Here is a 22,909-nt window from a genome sequence, read left to right on the forward strand (position 1 = left end):
ACACTAGGCGTTTAAACCGGTTTTAGGAGCGTAAAACCGATTTAACGCCACAACCGTCCACACTAGGAGGCACCATATATCGATTTTAATGGCTCTTTAAACCGGTTTCTGTACTCCTCCCTAACGAGAGGAGTAACGCTAGTATCGGTATTAACATATCGGATTAGGGTTAGTGTGGACGCTGATTGACGGTATTGGCCTCCGGGAGCTATCCCACAGTGCAGCAGTGACCGCTCTGGACAGCAATCTGAACTCGGATGCAGTGCTCAGGTAGACAGGAAAAGCCCCGCGAACTTTTGAATATTTCCTGTTTGCCCAGCGTGGAGCTCCGATCAGCACGGGTGACGATGCAGTCCGAAATCAAAATAAAAAAAGAGCTCCAGCACGGACCATGCGGATGTGATCGCTGTAAGGGCAGGCAAATCCGTTCTATCAGCGCTCCGTTACAGAAGATGAAATTCAGAATCCTTTTTTAAAAATCTCCAGACAGACGCCATAGCAGGGACTCAGCGCACTGCAGCGTGACAAGCGTAACGGAAAGCCAAAGAATCAAATGGACGCTCATGGACTGGAGGACTGAAGCTATCCCACAGTTCCTGCAGCCTCCGAAAAGTATTTGCATTCTTGGCTGAGCTCCAAATGCTTCTAGGGTCAAACACAGTGTCCGCGGTGGGTCAGGGCATAGCTTGGCAATCTACTCACCCACCCCCAGAAGCGAAAGGGAAAACAATCCTCTGACTCTTTTACATGTCACCCTATCTTTACTGAATGCTGCAGATAGACACGATGCTGCAGCCGTCAACACCAACATCCTCACTCCCCCCCTGCCATGGGTGGCTGATGGTACAAAAGGACTGGTAACCGTCCTCGTCATCAGCCTATTGGCACATGGGGCAGTAACCATGCTGACTAGCATCCGTCAGGTCGATCAAGGGCTCCTGGCCCTAATTTTTTCTGGTGGATGGTGGATGGTGCAGTATGGCTGGTAACCATCGTCATCATAGCAACAGGGGGCTGAGCTCCATCAGCCCCCACCCTTCATGTGTAAAGAACAGATTCAGTTGCCCCTGGACTAGCAGAGGGATGCTGGGCTTCTCTCCTACACACTGCTTAATGTCCTGTCTGGACTATCATAGCAGCTGGAGGCTGCCTTCCACTCATTTCTCACTAACAAGTCACCATGTCTTTTTATTCCTGCATTCTTTATTACTTCATCACACAAGTGGGGGGACAATGCTACGGTAGCCCAGAAAGGCTGGGGGAAGAACGGAATCAACAGGTGGGGTTGTTACAGGAGCACCCCCTGTGAATAGCATACAGATCATAGTTTCTGCAGGATCTGACACAGAGCAGCTGTGCTCTCTGGTTCTATGATACAGTGGTTATCTAGTACACTTGCCTATATTCTAGGCAGGACTGATTCTATTTTTAGATACCAAAAAGGAGGGATTGACTCAGGGAGTCATTCCCAATTTTGGCTTTTGCGCCCCTGGCTAAGAGCAGCCAGGGGCACTTATGACAGCAGCAAATGGTACAAAAGGACTGGTAGCCATAATCATCCTCACCAGTTCCAATTTATGGAAGGGTTTGGATGGTGCAGTATGACTGGTAACCATCTCTGCTGTCATGCAAAAGCAAAAGCATGCTTCTGTGTAGCGCTGCTGAATAGCCTCTGTGAGCGGCATCTAGTACACATATGGTGAGAGTCACAACAAAAGGCAAAACAAGCTCCATGATTGCCATGCTATGGCATCTGCCAGGGCAATCCAGGGGAAAAAGGCGCGAAATGCTTGTCTGCCGTTGCTTTCCCAGAGGAAGGAGTGACTAACGACATTTACCCAGAACCACCCGCGACAATGATTTTTGCCCCATCAGGCACTGGGATCTCAACCCGGAAGTTCCAAGGGGCGGGGGAGGCTGCGGGAACTATGGGATAGCTAGGGAATAGCTACCCACAGTGCAACGCTCCAGAATCCGACGCTAGCCTCGGACCGCGGACGCACACCACCGAATTAATGTGTTTAGTGTGGCCGCGCGCACTCGATTTTATAAAATCTGTTTTACAAAACCGGTTTATGCAAATTCGGAATAGTCCCGTAGTGTAGACGTACCCTAAGTAAAGAATTCTTTTATAGTCTAACAACTATAATCATCTCCTTACCTTCTGATATTCTGCTAAACAGATGTTAGAAGGAAAAAATACAGTTATTTTGATATGTAGCACAGAAGTGGATTACTCGACTTCTCAGATATACAGTCATTCTCTTTCAAAGATGTAAACCTTTTGGAGAATTTAATGCTACACAAATTTGTAATCACCAGTTCCATTTTGAGGCATCTAATGCATAATTGTGCTGCATGTGGTTTCCATTATGGAATATGCTTCCTGAGGAAAAAAATCTGTCATATGGTCCTTTTATGTAGCCTGTCAAAGCACACACAGTTTAAATATCATCTCTGACAATGCTTTTAAATATCTTGGGCCAGATCCTCAACTTGTCTAAATTGTCATAGCTGAGTTGAAGTCAGTTTACACCATCTGAGGATCTGGTCTTTATCAACAAGAATTTGTACAACTTTGTGTATTAAGACCAAGCATATTTCCCTCCCACTTCCCTGTACTTAAAAATTCATATAATATGGTTAATATGTAGCAGTTTTGGAGCTAATTTTATACCAGTATAAAGTAATCATATGTTCTTTAGAATTTACTAATGGTTTATATCCTTGGTAGTTGTTAGTACTTTATTTCATGAATTTTGTGATTTATAATGATAGAAACTAACACTGCCAAATTTTAAAAAAAAACTGTGTGGGTTTACATTTTTTTTCATGAAGAGAAGATTATGTGGTTTTATTTTGTTTTAATTTAGTAACAAAGAAGACTCTGTGGGATTTACTGTCTGTAATAGTCCTTTTCAGTTCATTCAAATATTAGAGAAGAAAAAGTCACAGTCAGATCTTAGACTCCCAGTCCAATGTTTTGTGTATACGAAATAGGTAGAACTGGTAGCAATTGATCAACACATTTCAGAAAACACCCAGAATTAAGCATCTGAAAGTCTATCATGCTCAACTGATATTTGTTTAAACTTGGTGAAAATATTTATAGAATTCTCACCTTGCCAAAGCAGTAAATTGTGAAATGAATATGTTAGTTATTCCTTCTCATTCATGAAAGCTAAATCCGATACCTCTGTTCAGAAAAGACCCACGTTATATCTTGCTTATGTGTTGTTTTCATTTTTAAAGGAGGAGGTCTAGACACAAGAGCAAAGCACAAAAATGTGAGAACAATTATGCACCTATATTTGCATTCTCAGTTTCAAAGACTATCCATGCAAAATGGGTAATTAAACAGAAATGGCTAGTTAGACACGTAATTAGCCATTTGCTGATGCATTTATCTAGATAGCACACACAAATGTAACTACAGTATATACATAAACATTATGTATACATACTTTAATATGGGCCTCTGGACTCTTTTTTTTTTTTTTTTTTTTTTTAAATCTGGTCCTTCCACTTTGAAGAATTGTGCAACAACCCTCTCTTTGATAAATGCTATTAAGTTACTATTCTTGAGAAATTGTCTTGGGTACTTAGAGGATTCATCAGCTTTATTGTCAGAGTAGGTACAAAATGGAAGTGACAGAATATGTGAAAATTTATCCACAGTGCTAAAGATTTAAACATATGTATGTGAAAACAGTTACACAAATGAAAACACTCAAATCACGTTGCTATTCAGCGAAGCAGTTAAGTACATATTTAACTTTAAGCATATGCTTAAGTCCTACTGACTTCAATGAGATTTAAGCATATGCTTTGTTGAATAGTGATGGTCTTCTTATTATTTGCAGAAACTGTTGAGAGAGAATACATGAAGATTGCTTTACATAAATTAGTTAAAGTTGTATCATCCATAAAAATCCCAACACCCTGTCTCCTCGGTTTCATTTTGTAGTAACCTTGATGACCTTGGCACATGGCATTTCCTGAGGATTAATGAACTGTTAAGGTTAATTGCCTGAGGTTCTGCTGAGGTGCCATCAGCTCCTTCCTGCCCATCAGTAATCCTCAGGAAATACCCAGTGCTTTGATAGTTATTACTATTTTTTTAAAAAAAAGGCCCCATAGGCTTGTTCTTTACCCACATGAGTCTACGTAATATTCACACACAAATTCAGGATATATATTTGGAATCACATCAGTTATACCAAAAAAACCATTAATAAATATTGAATCACAAATATCTAAATTCTTTATTTGTATTTTAAAAGGGGAAAATAGAAGTATATTCTCTTCAGTGTTAGGAAAACCTGATGATCAATATAAATTGTCATCTTTGTTTTCTGTACTATTCCTATTATACAGCATTGCCTCCATATTATATCTTTCCTTTTTTATTACACATCTTATTGGAAATATTTCTCAGGCACATTCTAACTACTGCCCTGCTTAGCTTTTCATTCATTGTTTAATTATTGGAGTATATGATTTTGTAAAAACTGTGAACATTTTTCTGAAATTCTTCATTTGGGGAAGGGGGATTCTCTTTTTGACACTGTGCATGCTGCGATATACCTAATCAAACTATTGCAAAGAGGTTATGTGGTCCTGATAACTATTCTTCTTTGGTTTCCTTATGCTCAAAACAGTGGCCTGACATAAATTAAGGGACAAGCAAGTAATAGGAGAGCTTCCTACAGAGAGATAATATCAAAGGTCACCCTCAGTTATCAGAGAGATTATGGGGAGTTTAGGTTATTCAACTGATAATATCTCTATATAAAAGTAATATAATGTCTATGAGTAAATTTCTTCACATAATCAAAGATATTTATCAATTAAACTGTGATATTCATTATTTAGCACTAAAGGAGTACCGAATATATTACTTTCAATATTTTTAAATGTCCCATTGTTGGATAATAAAAAATTGAAAAATGTGGTTGCAAAAGTACATTTAAATAGAAATAACACTAATATTGGTACATTATGTCAAATTATATATAATTCTAGAGGCACTGATAGTGGCTCCAAATATAAGGTTGTGACATAATTTTGCCTTTTACATGGCATTAAGCTGAAATTTTCAAAGGTGCTTGAGGTTTTCAAATCCTGTAATTGGCTTTGAAAATGTGAAACAGTGGCTTACTTAAAAAATACTAAAGGTAGAATGTACACTTTCAGTGGTTTATGATTTTTTATTTTTTTACACTATTTTGGTCACTGATAAGTGTTCCTAGAGAAGTAGTAAATGGTCAAAATTACATTATGAAATTTTACATGTGGTGGATCACCAAGTTTTGTTCCCTCTTTGCACACAAACTATACCACCCATCAATTCAGAATTCACAAAAATGTGAACTCCCCCCTCATTTGAACTCAATCCCCTTTTTCTTAAAATCTTTTATCCTTTCTCTACAAAAATTGGCAATTTCCACTTAATCAAAAATAAAAATGTCAGAACAAAGCTGCTATTTCAGTAGTGCCCACATGAAGAGAGAGAGCTCACCGTTACAGTACATAAATCCAGCAAATGTACCACATTCCTCAGTTATTAAGTAAATGGAATTTAGCTGTCCCTCTTTTGGTACAGGCTAGCTTTTGATCTGTATTACAGAATAGTGCATTCTGTGGCATCCAATTGATCAGGAAAAGGCACTGAGAGAGAATGTCACAGGATCTGACATATGTTTAGATATGCATGTGTTGGATGCTCAACTCACCCTAGGTACAGGGGCAGCTCTAGGGATTTTGCATGGTGTCAAGTATCAGAGGGGTAGCCGTGTTAGTCTGGTTCTGTAGAAGCAGCAAAGAATCCTGTGGCACCTTGCATCCGAAGAAGACTTGCATCCGAAGAAGTGGGTATTCACCCACGAAAGCTCATGCTGCAAAACGTCTGTTAGTCTATAAGGTGCCACAGGATTCTTTGCAGGCTGCCTCCAGCCCTCGCGGCGCCGGCAGAGCGCCCCCCGCAGCTTGCCGCCCCAAGCACGCGCTTGGCGTGCTGGGGCCTGGAGCCGCCCCTGCCTAGGTAAAGATTGGGGAAGAAAAAACTGAAATAAAAGAACCTTTGCAGATTACTCTTAGTATTTAACTTTAACTGGGTACTGCAAAAGGATTCTGTAAATGTGTTTATATAGTAATAATGAAAAGTAGTAAATTATGCTTTCCATTATTGTAGTGCAGTAGCACTCTTTCCATTTATTTCATGGGCTTTACAAAATGGAATTAAATAAGCTTCATAAAACTCTGTGAAGTAGGAATTCCCATTTTACAGACTGGGTGCTTGTCTGTATGAATACTTAGTTTGCAGCAAGCTGGGGTGATAAAATCTACCTCATACTAGCCTGCCACATGCTAACTGTCTGTGTGGACCCTGCTCTCAGGTCCCTAGCAAGCTTTAATCTACTCCCATTTCAAAGTAGGATAGAGCAAATGGCACTATGGAACTTCTAGTGTGCAGCAACAGGGTCCACATGGACAGTTCGTGCTCAGCAGGCTAGTGTGAGGATGATTTACATCGCAACTTGCTGTGAACTAAATGTTCATATATGTAAGGCCAAGAAAAATTAGGTACAGGAGGGAAATTTGGAGCATAGGAATTAGCATACCAGATTATTCAGAATCTGATTTAACAGTGACTTATATCAGATGCTTCACTGGAAGATGCATGAAACTACACAGTGGAAAATAATGGAATAACCTGCACATGGGTGAAGTTTCTTCTTCTTCCCAACCAGTTAGTGGTTGTTGTGTAGTCTGAAGTATGAGTATTTATGTATTCTCATTAGCCACACAATGTTTAATTAACCTTTTTAGTCTCAATGGTAGTGGTAACCTGTTCCCACAGGTCAGTCACATACTGTTTAATTTTTTTTCTTTGATCAGTATTAAATGTATTGCCACTTGTTCTTGTATTATAAGAGAGAGTAAATGGGAGTGCTTAATTTACCTTTTCAATGTCATTCAGTATTCTGTATACCACAGTTTTCTTCTTTCTAAATCAGGCAGACCAGTCTTTTCCAGTCTTTTCTCATATGAAAGTCTTTCCGTGACTAGTCATTTTCATCATCCACCTTTGAATCCCTTCTATTTCTGCTTTATAACTTTTGAGATTGGATGATCAGAAACAAATGGTAGGGGAAAGGGAAAGGTAAATAGAGCCATCATGATTAGCATATTAAGCAGAAGTCTCAGCACACCAAATGTCTAGACAGTTTGTTTTGCAAGTCTCGTGGCATAGATGAGTTTTAAAAAGATTTAAAGGAGAATAATGTATTGACTTTATGGACATTAATAAGGAATATCTCCCATGCATGGAGATGAAGGTTGACATTGTTGGTAGAATAGAGGCTTATTACATATTAGCACTGATAGGTAAAACAGAATTAAACTATGAAAGGCCTTATATAGGGATGCAAAGAGATGGAAGACATAGACCAATGAGCCAAGGAAATTACTTTAGCAATAGCATTTTGAATGGACTTGAGAGGACCAAGATTGCAATTGTCAAGGTTAAAATGAAAATAGTTGGAGTAATCAGGACTATGACATATAGTATATCTAGATAAACTTGCCCAAGGTGAAATAGGCTCTGGCAGAGCCAAGAATAGAACTTAAATCTCCTGATTCTCAGTCCTGAGCTTTAATCACAGGACCACCTTTCCTTCCTTTGAGTCAAATTCTGCAGCTCAAGTATGGGCCCTCAGATGTGACAAGAATACAAAAAGAACCATAATGTTTCTGTTACATGGGAGGCCTGTTCAGAGATCTGCACCCTCTGCACACCTTAGGTGCCAACACGGAATGTTTTGGAGATGGGACAGGGGTTGGCTAGGTGGATCCACAGTTATGTTACTTCAGCAGCCAAACTCCCTCTCTTCTATGATTGACTGGGTACAAAACCTGAAGAGGCTGTTAAAGTCATATGGCTGCATAGCAGCTCCTCTGTTGATCAGGGAGAGGATTCCATTCCATCTTACCCTCTCTGACCCTTGCAGACCTCCCCAGTTTATAGCCCATTTACTTTGGTTGTGTGCTGGGGAGAGGATTTGGACCTGACTACCAACTACTAAATGGAACTTAATTAACTTTAAATAGTTGAATTGTTAAACCTAAAAGGCCAATTTTTGAAACTTATAAAATCACTGGATATTTTTAGTACAGGAATATTTTACAGCATTAATGGATTTTATAGTCTTACTATTTATTGTACAGTGCTGTAGTGGCACACATTATTGGTGAATAATGCAATTGTATTCCTGCCAGTCGATGGTCCTATTGCCATTGTTTCCCATAGAAACATAACATAACAGTATAAATATAAATAGGAGAGAAGTTGATCACCAAGAATGACTCACATTAATGTACAACTCTAAAAGAAATTCTGGGCACGAACTAAGGTGTTGAGGTTCTTTCACATAATTCTGAAGCCAAACATCCAATTTAAATGGGGAATGTGTAGAACTTCTTGCCACAAGGTGACTTTGAGTATACTTTACTTCACATGGCTATTCAAGAGCTTGATTCTTTCAAGAATTACAGACTCTTCACAGGAGGAAAAAAATACTGAATTCATGTATCAAAAATGATGCAAAATCGTTTATCCTCAATTCCTCGAAGTGTATCTTATTTAGTCTAATCAGTGCTTACAATGAAGCCAAAAGGGGGAAAGAGCTCTCCCCCCAAAAAGGTATTCCTGGCTTGAAGCATCAAATTATGCCTATATACAAAAGTCAGTTTTTTAAAAAAACAGAAATATAGTGCATAAATGTAGCCTGTCTGGGACAATTACATTTCCACATTTTCAGTTAGTAAGCAATGGGGTCTACTAGTTAAAAAGAAAAGGACTTGAAAGCAGGAGGTTTCTAAATCCTAATCTGCACTGACCCAGAGAAGTGCTCTGTGATTTCTGAAGCATTCCATTTGTCCCCCTTATTCCTTAGGTCCTGTCCGTTCATAAAAATTACCATATTGGGGGCAAAGAACTTGTATAGACCAGACTGACCTGTGTTTTAATCAAGTTATTGAATAATGCTACAGGCCGTTAGTCCTTGTAATCAGGCCAATAAAACTGTCCTAAATTCAGAAGAATCCAAATAATGGCAGACATATGTTTTTTGTCATGTTTCCTTGCCAGAAAGTGAATCTAGAATGTGCTGTTGTTTAAGTTTATTTATGTAGGTTATGAATGACCAATAGCTTTGTGAATTGGATCCTGTGATTCCACCAACTTGTGAATTATACTGACAGCACAATATGAAGACGCCATAAAGTATTACAGTATAGTTCTCTTTCACATCATTTTTTTAATATTTCCACAGCTCTTCGAGATGCCAGCAAACAGTCCATTAACAGTGACTGGAAGATAGAACATTCAGGAACATTCAATATTGCTGGGACTACTGTCCATTATGTTCGGAGAGGTCTCTGGGAGAAAATATCTGCCAAAGGTCCCACAACATCACCTTTACATCTACTGGTATGACAATATGGATTATATTTTTTACCTGTTTTATATGAAATAGCATGGTGGTGAGGTTGATGTTTTATGTTTCTGGAATTGTTTAGTAATCCAAATAGCTTGACAGTTTTTCCTAATGTGAGATAGCTAGAAGTCATAACTGAGATGAAATCTTTTGTGTGACAAACATTATAGGACTTCATAAACATGTACACTTCATAAACATGTACACATCTCTAAAACAACTAAGTCACGCGTTCCTTTTTAACAAGGATTTAGGCCAAATTTAAATGGTTTATAAGTACCAATAACTTCACATTGACTATATTGTGTGTTCAACAATTGCAGTGTGCTGCTAGTGACAATCATTATAGTAAAGAAACACATTTGGAGAAAAAGTTATATGGTTTCTATGTGGAAGTACATTGAACAGTGAGTTAACAATACGGCTGCCTTAAAATGGTCAGTTTCTAAACTATCCAACCACCCCTTCCTCCAGAAAATTCTAATCTGAGAAAGTCAGCCTCAATTTTTGCTCCTATCCTAGTGAGTTTTGTGCACATCCCTTCATTTATTCTGCTTAAATACCCTGTCCATTTCCATTTTTTAGGTCATACAGCATAATACTTATAGTCAAGAAGACTGTGATGGTTTCCTCTAAGACCAGAATGCAGCTCTGTACCAACAGAGAAAGCGCACATGAGCAATGTAGTGTTCATTCTTCCTTTACTACTCTATTTAATTTCTTCCTCTGGTCATAATTTGACTTCAGCAATGTCTGTGAACATGAATCTTCATTCTATGTATGTTGCAGGTGCTGCTTTTTCATGACCAGAATTACGGTCTGCATTATGAATACACTATTCCACTGGACCCTCTTCCTGAGAATCAGAGCTCAAAAGTGCCTGAACCTCTTTTTATGTGGACGCACTCAGGTTGGGAGGACTGTGCTGCTGTATGCGGAGGAGGTAAATAATTTTTTTAAAGTTATAATATATATTTATATATCCTTGCATAACTATATGTTCAATCAAGTGTTAGTTTTAATAGTGTTTTAATAATACCATCCTTATTACAGCTGATATAACACAATAGGCATGGAAAGATTAAGTATTTTTTTCATCTCCTTGCTTTTTAATTTTCTAAAAACAACAATAATATCTATAGTAAAATTTTACATCTAAGTAAAGTAGATAGTCTAAAAGGAGAGTGAGACGAGGAAGTCTGGTTAAACAAAATGAATTAAGGAAAAAATTATTAAAAAGCAATTGTGTGTGCGTGCATGTACATAACAAACACATAGGTATGCTTTGTTATGTTCCACTAAATATTTGGAATCAGTGAACATAATTTATCAGTAAAATACATTTCAAAGTATCTTAAGTGATGCTGAAGAAAATCTGTGCCCAAATCTCAAATCCAATCTATGTAACTAGTAGCTTGTCTTGATAATGATCCAAAAGTACATGTGCCACACTGTCAAGAGAGGCTCACAACTATGAGTGCCTGTCTCAGGGCAGACTGTCAAAAACAGGGCAGATGCCCCAAACTGGTGGTGTGTACTATAATTAGATTTCACCAAGCCTGTAACAAATGTGAACTCCTAGATCACTATGCCAGTTTTTACCATGAAGTCACAGACAGTCCCCTTCAACTTTCCACTCTATCTTGCCACCCAGACAAACTAGACATAGTGATAATGGTCATTTATACAAAAAAAATCACACCACATCAGGTTGCTTCCAGTCCCAAGACCAGTCACTTACCCCAGATCAATTGGTACTCTAGATCCTACACCAAAGACAACACCTGTAGACAATCCTATAATAAACTATCTAAAGGTTTATTAACTAGGAAAAAGGAATCAGAGGTTTCAGAGGGGTAACCGTGTTAGTCTGTATCAGCAAAAACAATGAGAATCCTTTGGCACCTTAGAGACTAACAAATTTATTTGGGCATAAGCTTTCATGAGCTATAACCCACTTCATCAGATGCATGGAGTGGAAAATGCAGTAGGTAGGTATAAAAATACAGCACATGAAAAGATGGGAGTTGCCTTACCAAGTGGGGGCTCAAGGCTAATGAGGCCAATTCAATCAGGATGGAAGTGGCCCATTCCCAACAGTGGAAAAGAAGGGGTGAATATCAACAGAGGGAAAGTATCAGAGGGGTAGCCGTGTTAGTCTGGATCTGTAAAAAGCGACAAAGAGTCTGTAAGGTGCCACAGGACTCTTTGTCGCTTTTAACAGAGGGAAAATTACTTTTTGTAGTGATCCAGCCACTCCCAGTCTTTATTCAGGCCTAATTTGAAGTTTGCAAATTAATTCCAGTTCTGCAGTTTCTCACTGAAGTCTGTTTTTGAAGTTTTGTTGTTGAAGAATGGCCACTTTTAAGGATGTTATTGAGTGTCCAGGAACCTATCCTTGCAACAAAATCCATACTAAAGTCTAGGTATACCACATTCACCACTTCTTCCTTATCCACAAGACTCATTATCCTATCAAAGAAAGCTATCAGATTGGTTTGACACGATTTGTTCTTTACAAATCCATGCTGGCTATTCCCTATCACCTTACCACCTTCCAAGTGTTTGCAGATGATTTCCTTAATTACTTGCTCCATTATCTTCCCTGGCACAGAAGTTAAACTAACTGGTCTGTAGTTTCCTGGGTTGTTTTTATTTCCCTTTTTATAGATGGGCACTATATTTGCCCTTTTCCAGTCTTCTGGAATCTCTCCTGTCTCCCATGATTTTCCAAAGATAATAGCTAGAGGTTCAGATACCTCCTCTATTAGCTCCTTGAGTATTCTAGGATGCATTTCATCAGGCCCTGGTGGCTTGCAGGCATCTAACTTTTCTAAGTGATTTTTAACTTGTTCTTTTTTTATTTTATCTTCTAAACCTACCCCCTTCCCATAAGCATTCACTATGTTAGGCATTCCTTCAGACTTCTCAGTGAAGACTGAAACAAAGAAGTCATTAAGCATCTCTGCCATTTCCAAGTTTCCTGTTACTGTTTCTCCCTCCTCACTGAGCAGTGGGCCTACCCTGTCCTTGGTCTTCCTCTTACTTCTAATGTATTGATAAAAAGTCTTCATTGTTTCCCTTTATTTCCTTAATGGATGGGTCATTGCACAAACTAAAACCTATTTCCCCATGCTAATTTTTCCCCCTACTGTTACTCACATCTTCTTGTCAACTATTGGAAATAGACCATCCTGATTATCACTACAATTTTTTTTCTCCTGCTGATAATAGTCCACCTTAATTGATTAGTCTCATTATAGTTGGTATGGCAACATCAATTTTTTCATGTTCTCTGTGTATATATATCTTCCTACTGTATTTCCACTGCATGCATCCGATGAAGTGGGTTTTAGCCCACGAAAGCTTATGCCAAAATAAATGTGTTAGTTTCTAAGGTGCCACCAGTACTCCTTGTTCTTTTTTCCAGGGAGATTGAAGTGCTCTCCTACTGGTTTTTGAATATTACAATTCTTGATGTCTGATTTATGTCCATTTATTCTTTTACGTAGAGACTGTCTGGTTTGGCCAATGTACATGGCAGAGGGACATTGCTTGCACATGATGGCATATATCACATTAGTAGATATGCAGGTGAACGAGCCTGTAAGCACGCGGACTCACCCCTGTGGCACCTCCTCAGGGAATTAGCTCGATTTCCAGCCTGGAACGCCCTCTGCAGGCTGGTGATCTGCCACAACTGGGCCCCATGTCCCCCCCGGACCCTGGTGCCCATTTTCTCTGGGGTGCTTCCCCCTGGCAATACCCCAACAATCTCTGTGGGTCTTCCTTCCCCGGGGAGCCCCCACCCACTACCCCCACCTCACCTCAGTCTGGGCTACTGCCAGTCCTCACCTAGCCCACTCACTGGGGCAGACTGCAGTATAAACACCACTCATCACAGGCAAAGGGGTGTGACTTGCTGCCTTCTTCTACCACCCAGTACCTCTATGGGCCTGGGACCAGGCCCTACAGCCTGGGGAGTTGCCAGCCTGGAGCTCCCCTGCTCCTCTGGCTCTTCCCCAGCCCTGCTTCACTCCCAGATACCCTCTTATTCCCCTGCAGCCAGGCCAGTCTCCCTCCACAGCTAGAGGAGAGACTCTGCTCTGCTTCTGGCTGCCCTGGCCTTCTTATAAGGCCCAGCTGCCCTGATTGGGGCATGGCCCAGGTGTAGCACCTTCCCCAATCTGCTTGGGCTTTTTCTCCTAGCCCCTAGCTCTCTCCCAGGGCTGACTTCTACCCTGTCAGGGCTGGAGTGGGTAACCATCCTGCTACAGAGCCCCTGATGGTGTGGCTGATGTGGTTAGGTCCTATGATGGTATCCCTTGAATAGATATGTGGACAGAGTTGGCAACGGGGTTTGTTGAAGGGATTTGTTCCTGGGTTAGTGTTTCTGTTGTGTAGTGTGTAGTTGCTGATGAGTATTTGCTTCAGGTTGGGGGGGCTGTCTGTAAGTGAGGACAGGCCTTTCTCCCAAGGTCTGTGAGAGTGGGGGATCGTCCTTCAGGATAGGTTGTAGATCCTTGATGATGCTCTGAAGAAGTTTTAGTTGGAAGTTGTAGGTGATGGCTAGTGGCATTCTGTTACTTTCTTTGTTGGGCCTGTCTTGTAGTAGGTGACTTCTGGGTACCCTTCTGGCTCTGTCAATCTGTTTCATTACTTCCCCAAGTGAGTACTGTAGTTTTAAGAATGCTTGATAGAGATCTTGTAGGTGTTTGTCTCTGTCTGAGGGATTGGAGCAAATGCTGTTGTATCTTAAGGCTTGGCTATAGAGTGGATCGTGTGATGTGGTCTGAATGAAAGCTGGAGGCATGAAGGTAAGTATATCAGTCAGTAGGTTTCCAGAATAGGGTGGTGTTTGTGTGACCATCGCTTATTTGCACTGTAGTGTCCAGGAAGTGAATCTCTTGTGTGGACTGGTCCAGGCTGAGGTTGATGGTGGGGAGGAAATTGTTGAAATCCTGGTGGAATTCCTCAAGGGCCTCCTTCCCATGTGTCCAGATGATGAAGAGGTCATCAATGTAGCACAAGTAGAGTAGGAGTTCTAGGGGACAAGAGCTGAGGAAGCGCTGTTCTAAATCAGCATCTGAAGAAGTGGGTATTCACCCACGAAAGCTCATGCTGCAAAACGTCTGTTAGTCTATAAGGTGCCACAGGATTCTTTGTTGCTTTTACAGATCCAGACTAACACGGCTACCCCTCTGATACTTGTTCTAAATCAGACATATAAATGTTGGCATACTGTGGGACATGCGGGTACACAAATGGCATAATAATAATGATAGTGTGGTAATTACACCATACTGGAAAAATCTCACTACACTCATATTCACATCAACAAGCATTGCTATCTGTGTTTCTAATTATAGTCACTTGATTACTACTATCTTTTTCTTTTGCCTGTTCTTCTCTCCTGTTTGCAGGTACAGGTGTGCTGCATAATATATGCTATGCTGTTTTATCCTCATTCACTATCCTTTTTACTTTATCATTCTCAAACTCTTGCAGAATTGAAAACATAGGTGACATTTGCACTGCTATATATTCTGAGTGGCCCTTTCTCTGTGTTTCTTGTTTGATCACAAAGACACACAGAACCACAAAAGATAGAGAAAAATATATTAGTTCTTCTATTAGCTCCAAAGTTTTTAATTATCAACCACGTAGTCTATCTCCTTGACCATACACTTCCCTGGGGTGACTTTTCACAAAACGAATACTTTATATCTGACTTATCAGTCCTCATCCTCAAAGGAAACCTGCATAACGCTTTCAAAATATAAGCCTGGAAGCTTAAATTCATTACTTAGCTAGACACTAAAAATCATAGACTGAAAAGAGACACTGGATTTATGGCTTATTACAACAGTCTTAACCCACTAACCTCCTCTCTCCTATGACTGCAGAGATGTTATCGGGCCACTCTATCCTGACTGGTCCCTTCCAATATGTGCTAACTACTTATGATAAACAATCTTTTCCCCCTTGCATTTTGCTGTTACACTGGGATTACCTTTCCCAGACCTGAAGAAGAGTTCTGTGTGGCTCAAAAGCTTCTCTCTCTCACCAACAAAAGTATTGTCAGAAAGCTATTTTTGATATACAGTCCAAATTTCCCCTTTTTTAAATTTAATCTTATAACTCCTAATTATACCACCATGTACCAACAAAAGTAATTAACCTTCAACCGTCATGTATATCTTCTTTAAATATTCATAGACTCCTGTTATATCTATCCCCTGCCCATCCACTCCTTTATTTGTTGCTTAGCAAGTCTCCCGAAGTTGCACTGTCTTAGTATTCTACATTTCACACTACCCTGACATGGTCACTTTTAATCCTGAAAATTGCTGTGCTTCTCTTATTGAGTCAAATAGTAAGAGCTGGAAACATACCACTTATTCATCATAATAGTCTAAAGAACTCACTGTCCCGCTACTTTGACTCTGTGAACAATCCTTAATTCTCTACAGACGAGTTTCCATGGATATGTATGTTTGCGGTTTGGTAAGAGAACTCTCCACTGTAAGCATTCTGTACTTGCTACAAGCAGCATCTCCTTTTCTAAGTAGTGCCACTCCTCAGATTCATTTTAGAATATTAACACTTTTAATGACTTCCTGCTGTATTTTTATTATAATTCCAGTACTTGCATTTATCATGAACTCTCATAAGTATACCATTTCTAGTGTTTCTCATTTTCTGAGAAAAGCTCAAATGTAACATTAATCCTAGTCATTTATTCTACATGACAACTTAGATAAACATTTAGCAAAGTGTTTCATTATGTCTGTTTATCATCCTTTTCTGTTGTAATTGGCATAAGCTTGTGGTGTTATTTAAATTAGTTTAGGTAACCTAAAATTCTTCTTTCTGAGATATTTTAACACAAATGCTCTAAATTACAGCTTCAAGATTATTTATTTTTGACAAAAGAAACATTCATTGTAACTGTCCTATTGTCTGTTGTCTGTTCTTATAAACACAAATAACATAATGTAAAATGTTACAGACTGTGTGATGTGGAAAGATTTGAGTTTAAACTGTTATTGTCAACATTTGATTAATCAGAAATAACAGTTTCTTATCATATATTTATTTAAATAATGTTTAAAATTAATAATAAAAAGGAAGTATAAAAGAAGCTGTGTGGTTTTGTGCATATATATTTAGATATATAATTTGTGTGTAATCAACTATTTGGCAAAAAAGTTTGGTGCGTGGGTGTATGTGTGTATACCTACATATTTGGACACATATACATACACAAAACTATAAAATAGTTAAGGTAATCACATGCACATGTTATTTACATACATACATATACACACACACATATGTGTGTATGCATGTATATACACACATATGGAAGTACACAGAAAAATGTAAATCAGTTAAGGTGGCCACACACAAATTATATATACAAATATGTACACACATACTTTACTCCTTCATCCATAGGCACATTCCTTATCACTACCATACACCACAGTCTTAACTGTGCCTTCCTCCTGCTCCCACCCTTTTACCAAATTATCAAATTACTAGTTTAAATCAGCAAACTTCAGATTAGATGTACCTCACTATTGGAACAGATTAGCAAGAGATACAGTAAATTCTTCACTGTCTGGTGTCTTTAATTCAAGTCTGGATAGCTTTCTAAAAGATATGTTCTTCTTTGATGGCAAGTTGTTGGGCTAGAATCAGAAATCGGTGGGTGAAATTCTGTTGCCTGTGTTATGAATCATAGAATCATAGAACTTAAGATCAGAAGGGACCATTATGATCATCTAGTCTGACCTCCCGCAAGATGCAGGCCACAAAAGCTGACCCACCCACTCCTGAAATAATTCTCTCCCTTGACTCAGCTGTTGAAGTCACCAAATCCTGATTTAAAGACTTCAAGTAGCAGATAATCCTCCAGCAAGCGACCCTTGCCCCATGCTGCGGAGGAAGGCGAAAAACCTCCAGGGCCACTGCCAATCTACCCTGGAGGAAAATTCCTTCCCGACCCCAAATATGCTAGACCATCACAATAGTTCCCACCAGCCTTAAAATCAATGAATCTACCTGCTCCCTACACTATTTGTGTGGATGTTTGGTGTGCTTGTTTAGTGTGTTGGAAGGAGGGTGGTGGGAAAGACTAGCATCACATGGGTGCAGAGGTAAGGTTGTGGAGTACAGTAGTTGTGGTAGTGATAAAGGTATGTATCTGGGTAGAGAAGAATGTGTGCTTTGGTGTGTAGGTACACATAAAATACATCTGATTTTTGCAAATGTATTTATAATTAACGTATATTTTTTCTGTGCAATTATAAATCACGACTTCTTTTATAGTCAACCAGATCCCTCCACCTTTAATTATTCCTGGTATCGTTGGTTTCCATAATTGCCATTCTAAAATGTAGAAATGGCATACTTCATTTTTCTAAGCCAGTGGATGAATTCAGTTTGTTTTTTCCATAAAATATTTACTTTTCTAATCAATGGTTTTGTAAATTTTCACGTGAAACCAAAATGTGTATAATGTACATATGTATAGAAAACTATATCTGAGAATAACTTACTGTATTTTATTTCACATCTTTCATCCAAATTACACATAAAGATGGTAGTTTTATCAGATAAAGTTACCTGTGACTCAACATAGATTTTTTTTAAAGAAAGCTGGACATTTCCCATTTTTCCATGTATCTTTGCTTTATGTTTTATTAGGAGAAAGAAAGACAACAGTATCTTGCACAAAGATTATGAATAAGAATATCAGTATTGTGGACAATAAGAAATGCAAATATTTAACAAAGCCTGAGCCACAGGTCCGAAAGTGCAATGAACAACCGTGCCAGACAAGGTGATAGTGATTCAATTACATTAAACTGTAATTAATGTTAAGTGGTGGAAATCGCAGGAATCGATTTAAGCATATGCTTAAAGTTAAACGTGCTTAAGAGCTTTGTTGAATTGGGATCATAATCCTTAACAGCACACACTAAACACTTGTTACACTAGAAAGTAAATACTTCAATTTTTCTATTTTTCATTTACTGATCTTCCCAATTTCTTTGAAGCATGAACATCACCAGTGTCTATGGATCAACATTCTGTGTGCAAGGGGTAGAAAAGGCACAATTAGCCTTTTTTCTAAATTTCATCCCCAGCAAAGGGGCTGACTACAACTGTAGTTCCTGCACTCTGAGCACAGGGACTGCTCCCTGATAGTGCTCTAGTTGGCTAAGTTGTTGAGGAAAAGGCAGATTCATGCCCTTCCCTTTTCACCAGTCATCAGAGTTGGCTGGACACACAGGAAATGTAGCTGGCCACCTTAATGGGGTGTAGTGGCTGGCTCACTTCCTGGGCATGATGGGGATTTTCTGTGGGAAATGTGTAGTTCTGCATCCACTGCCCCTGGTGACTACAGTAAGCGTTCTGTCTGTAATGCTGCTTTTGTTAAACTTCAGAGAGTACCATCCTTTCTCTGAGTTGTTGCTGCAGTACGGTTAAGGAGAATCTCTGGACTTTAATACAGCAAGCATGCAGGTTGCAGTGGTTTCTATGTTTCAGAGAAGGTAAATTCAAATGGAAAGGTATCAGGTGGCATTTCATGGTCATCATCAGACTCAATCCCCGGAGTTACCTGACTTATGTGATCATGAGAAATGAAGACTCTGTCCAGTGCCATAGTCCTCACACAGGCAAAATTCCTATTTACATCAATGGGGATTTTGTGTGTGTCAGATTGGCAAGACTGGGATCAAAATTATATGGATAGAAGGGTGAATAGTATTTTTAAAATAAGGCAAAGGAGAGCAGAAAACGAATTAAATTACTAGTAAAATATTTTAAAGAAACATGCATAATTTTTTTTTAAAAAAGTCAGTTTCCTTAGAAAGTCTTTAACAGAAAAAGTCTGTAAAGTAAAAATATAATATATTTTAAGGTCAGAAGGAACCACTATGATCATCTCCTCTGATCTCCTGCATAACATAGACTGGAGAATTTCACCTTTATAGAGTGAGCATTTTTATTTCAGTTTATACACAGTGATTTTTAAAAATGTCCCAATAGTGGCTGAGGGATAGAAATGGGAGAAATCTGCTCCTTTTCTGAGATCCTATCAATTATAATTATTTTTAAATGTGTTGCACTGTTTTTACACACAGCAGAGGTATCACATAATTTAAATAGTACATAAAGCCATAACCATAAAGCTGCTAATAAGAAGTCCTATCTGGAGCAATCTAGAAGGTATCTCATAGTCCTGAATTCAAAGTGGTCAAACATTTTGTATTAAAAAAAAACTATATAACAAACATTATTTCACTGATGGGGGAATTTCATTCCTGTGCATTCTCTAAGCATTACTACTTATTTGTTACTGACACCTGCCATTTTTTAAATGCCTATTTATATGTCTCTCTTAACAAGCTGTAATATGGACATTGAGCCTTTGGAACTAATCATAAAGAAAAACAAATTAAAATATTTATATGTGATGTTTGCTCACAGTGAGCATGACAGAAAGCTGGAATGTCCACTGTAAACTTCAATTTTCTAAATACTGTCAGTTACAGATGCCTGGGATGCACGTATAGTCTGCACCAAAGGGTAGAACCCTCTGGAAAGCTTTGACTTTTGAGGGATGCACAGAGATCACCGGGAGCTCTGGAACATTCTGGAAAGGTTACTTACTAGCAACTGTAGCTCTCCAAATGTGTTGGCACTCCAGATCCACATTGACCCTTTCTTACACATAAGGGAAGGGACTTTTATACCCTCGGCACCAGAATAGTGAGTCTGAGGCACGAGTGTGCACACCCCTAACAGTTCACTGCTTTCAAAGGGTTCCATGGTTTGTGTGACAGGACATACGATTTCTATAGTGTGTATTTGCAAGGGGAAATATTCAGAGAACAACAGTTACTGATAAGTAACCTTCTGCTTTTAAAACTTTACATTTGGGTACATTTCTAATTAGAATCATAAGGAAGGAGAGGGGAAAAGCTTATGTTATATAAAGGACTGACTAATTAGGAATTGGAAAGAAAAAATTAACCTAAATGTTAGAATACATTTCTTAAATGTGTGGTGAGTTGAGTTAAATTCATCTCCTTCTAAATGTGATAGTCATTGCTAGAGTTATTTAAAAATGGACAAAGCACTCAAAATATACATTAGGGAACAATCCTATTGACAGGGAAAGGGACAAGATGACCTAATCGGTCTTTTCCATCCCTGATTTCTATTATTCTATTATTTATGTTTCTTTGTAGATGGATGATGACCGAATGGACTCCTTGTTCAAGGACATGTGGAAAAGGAACCCAGAATAGACAAGTTGCCTGTACACAGCAGCTCAGAAATGGAACCTTGATTAGAGCTAGGGAAAGAGATTGTCTTGGGCCAAAACCTGCTTCTGCACAGCGCTGTGAAGGCCAGGATTGTATGACTGTGTGGGAAGCTGGAGTGTGGTCTGAGGTGCAGTGTATGCATTATTCTCTATCTACTATTGTTTCTTAAAAATGTCTAGAGATTTTGTTGGGACTCACTTAGGGGGGTACAGAAAGCTACAGTCCAAAGGTTATCTGTAACTTTAACTGGTAAAAAGTATTACCTCACATATATGGCATCGGAATTAGACAAGGATAAAACTACCTCAGTTTAACTGATTTGGAATAATTGATGTCTATTGAATTTTGACAAGTGGCACATCCCAGATTAAGGAGCTTTTTGGTCCTTCATGCCACAACTCTAATCTCTCTGGAATTAAAGATGATTGAGTAATAACACCCACTATCTATGCAGAGGTGGGCAAACTATGGCCTGTGGGCCACATCCGGCCCATGGGACCCTCCTGTCCAGCCCCTGAGCTCCTGTCGTAGGAGGCTAGCCCTGGGCCCCTCCCCTGATGTCCCCCCACCCCTGCAGCCTCAGTGCGCCGCACCACCAGCGCAACACTCTGGGCAGCTGGGCAGCACAGTTGCAGAGCCGCAGCCTGACTTTGTCTTGTACAAGTGTAAATCATATCTTTCTGTATCCTACAGTGCTCTGTAAAATGTGGCAAAGGAGTACGACATCGGACTGTGAGGTGCACCAATCCCCGAAAGAAGTGTGTTTTGTCCACAAGACCTAAAGAAGAGGAAGACTGTGAGGACTATTCCAAATGCTATATCTGGAGAATGGGAGACTGGTCCAAGGTGGGATATGACACTAATACCACGTAGTACAACAAAAACTATTTTTTCAACAGGGTTTATTGGAATAAGTTTTATCAAAGATTCTGCAATGTCCCAAATCAAGGAACAATGCAGCTGCAATTGTGACAAAAGAATAGACTTTAAGTAGAAAGTAGATATACTAGGCAAGTTTAAGGCTATGTCTACACTAAACAGCTTTTAGCGACACGGATGTGCTGCTACAGCCGTGCCGCTCAAAGGCGCACAGTGTAGCAGCTGTTTGTCGGCAGGAGTAAGCTCTCCTGCCAACAATAAACTTCCACCCCCAACAAGTGGCATTAGCTTTGTGTGAACAACACTTTGTCGGCAGGAGCGCTCTCCTGCTGACAAAGTGTTGTTCACACAGGCGCTTGTCGTCAGCAATTTTTTTGTCTTTGCGGGGGGGGGGGGGGGGGATTAAAACCACTGAACAACCAATGTTTTGTCTTTCACTTGCCAGTGTAGGCAAAATTCAGGTGAAAATTGTAAAATAGGTAGCCTGGAGCATGTAATGTAGAACAAGTGTAATTGTACTAGTATAGCTTTAGTTCAAATCAATGGAAGTGTGTAACTAGCAACGCTGATAGGAAATACTTTCTGTTTTCAACGATATAAACCACAAACATAAGAAAAGCGAAGGAGTGTGTGTGCAAAGACACCAGTAAATGAAAAAAGTATCAAAATCTCTGAAATCTCCTGCCTTTCTTGGCTGTGATGTTGACACACTGTTGGGCAAAGCAGTGGTTACCTCTAGTTTGTGCTCTATGTATATTCAGTTTTGCTGAGGATTTATTAAGATTTTCTTACCACCATCTGACTTGTCATCCTGCTGGTGCCATCTGTTAGGTGCTGAGATTAGTGCCAGCGCACTGAGTTTTTGTTCACAACAACAACTTTCTGACCTAGTGTCTGCTGACCTAGTGGATAGACAATTGGCCATGCAATGTAACTTATTGCTGCGAGATGCCTCTTTGTATGAGTCAGCTATTTCCTTGTGCCTTTCAAGTCCATCAATGGGCATAGTCTTGGATGTTCTGTGTCCTGATTCTGTCGTGCTGGCTGGTTGTGCTGCATGGCCTTTGGTACTGTGATGCAAGTGTACTTGGTGCAGTGAGGATATTTCTAATTTACATTACAGAAGGATGAGCATATTTTCCTCTGGCCTTGATAACAATCCTTTATTTCTCCAGGACATAC

The 22,909-nt window shown here is 39.4% G+C and overlaps 1 protein-coding gene across 4 annotated transcripts in view; it reads left to right on the forward strand.

Moving 5' to 3' along the window:
- ADAMTS19 (ADAM metallopeptidase with thrombospondin type 1 motif 19) overlaps positions 1–22,909 on the forward strand; it is a 271,068-nt gene that overhangs the window by 222,243 nt on the left and 25,916 nt on the right. For all 4 annotated transcript variants that reach the window (XM_045022162.1, XM_045022160.1, XM_045022161.1 and 1 more), the window contains 5 exons: positions 9,336–9,493; positions 10,290–10,443; positions 18,216–18,351; positions 20,771–20,975; positions 21,542–21,694. In XM_045022162.1, the coding sequence (XP_044878097.1) occupies positions 9,336–9,493; positions 10,290–10,443; positions 18,216–18,351; positions 20,771–20,975; positions 21,542–21,694 (806 nt within the window). The remainder of the gene's footprint in view (positions 1–9,335; positions 9,494–10,289; positions 10,444–18,215; positions 18,352–20,770; positions 20,976–21,541; positions 21,695–22,909) is intronic.

This window comes from Mauremys mutica, chromosome 6, assembly GCF_020497125.1.
Source record: "Mauremys mutica isolate MM-2020 ecotype Southern chromosome 6, ASM2049712v1, whole genome shotgun sequence".
NCBI lineage: Eukaryota > Metazoa > Chordata > Testudines > Geoemydidae > Mauremys > Mauremys mutica.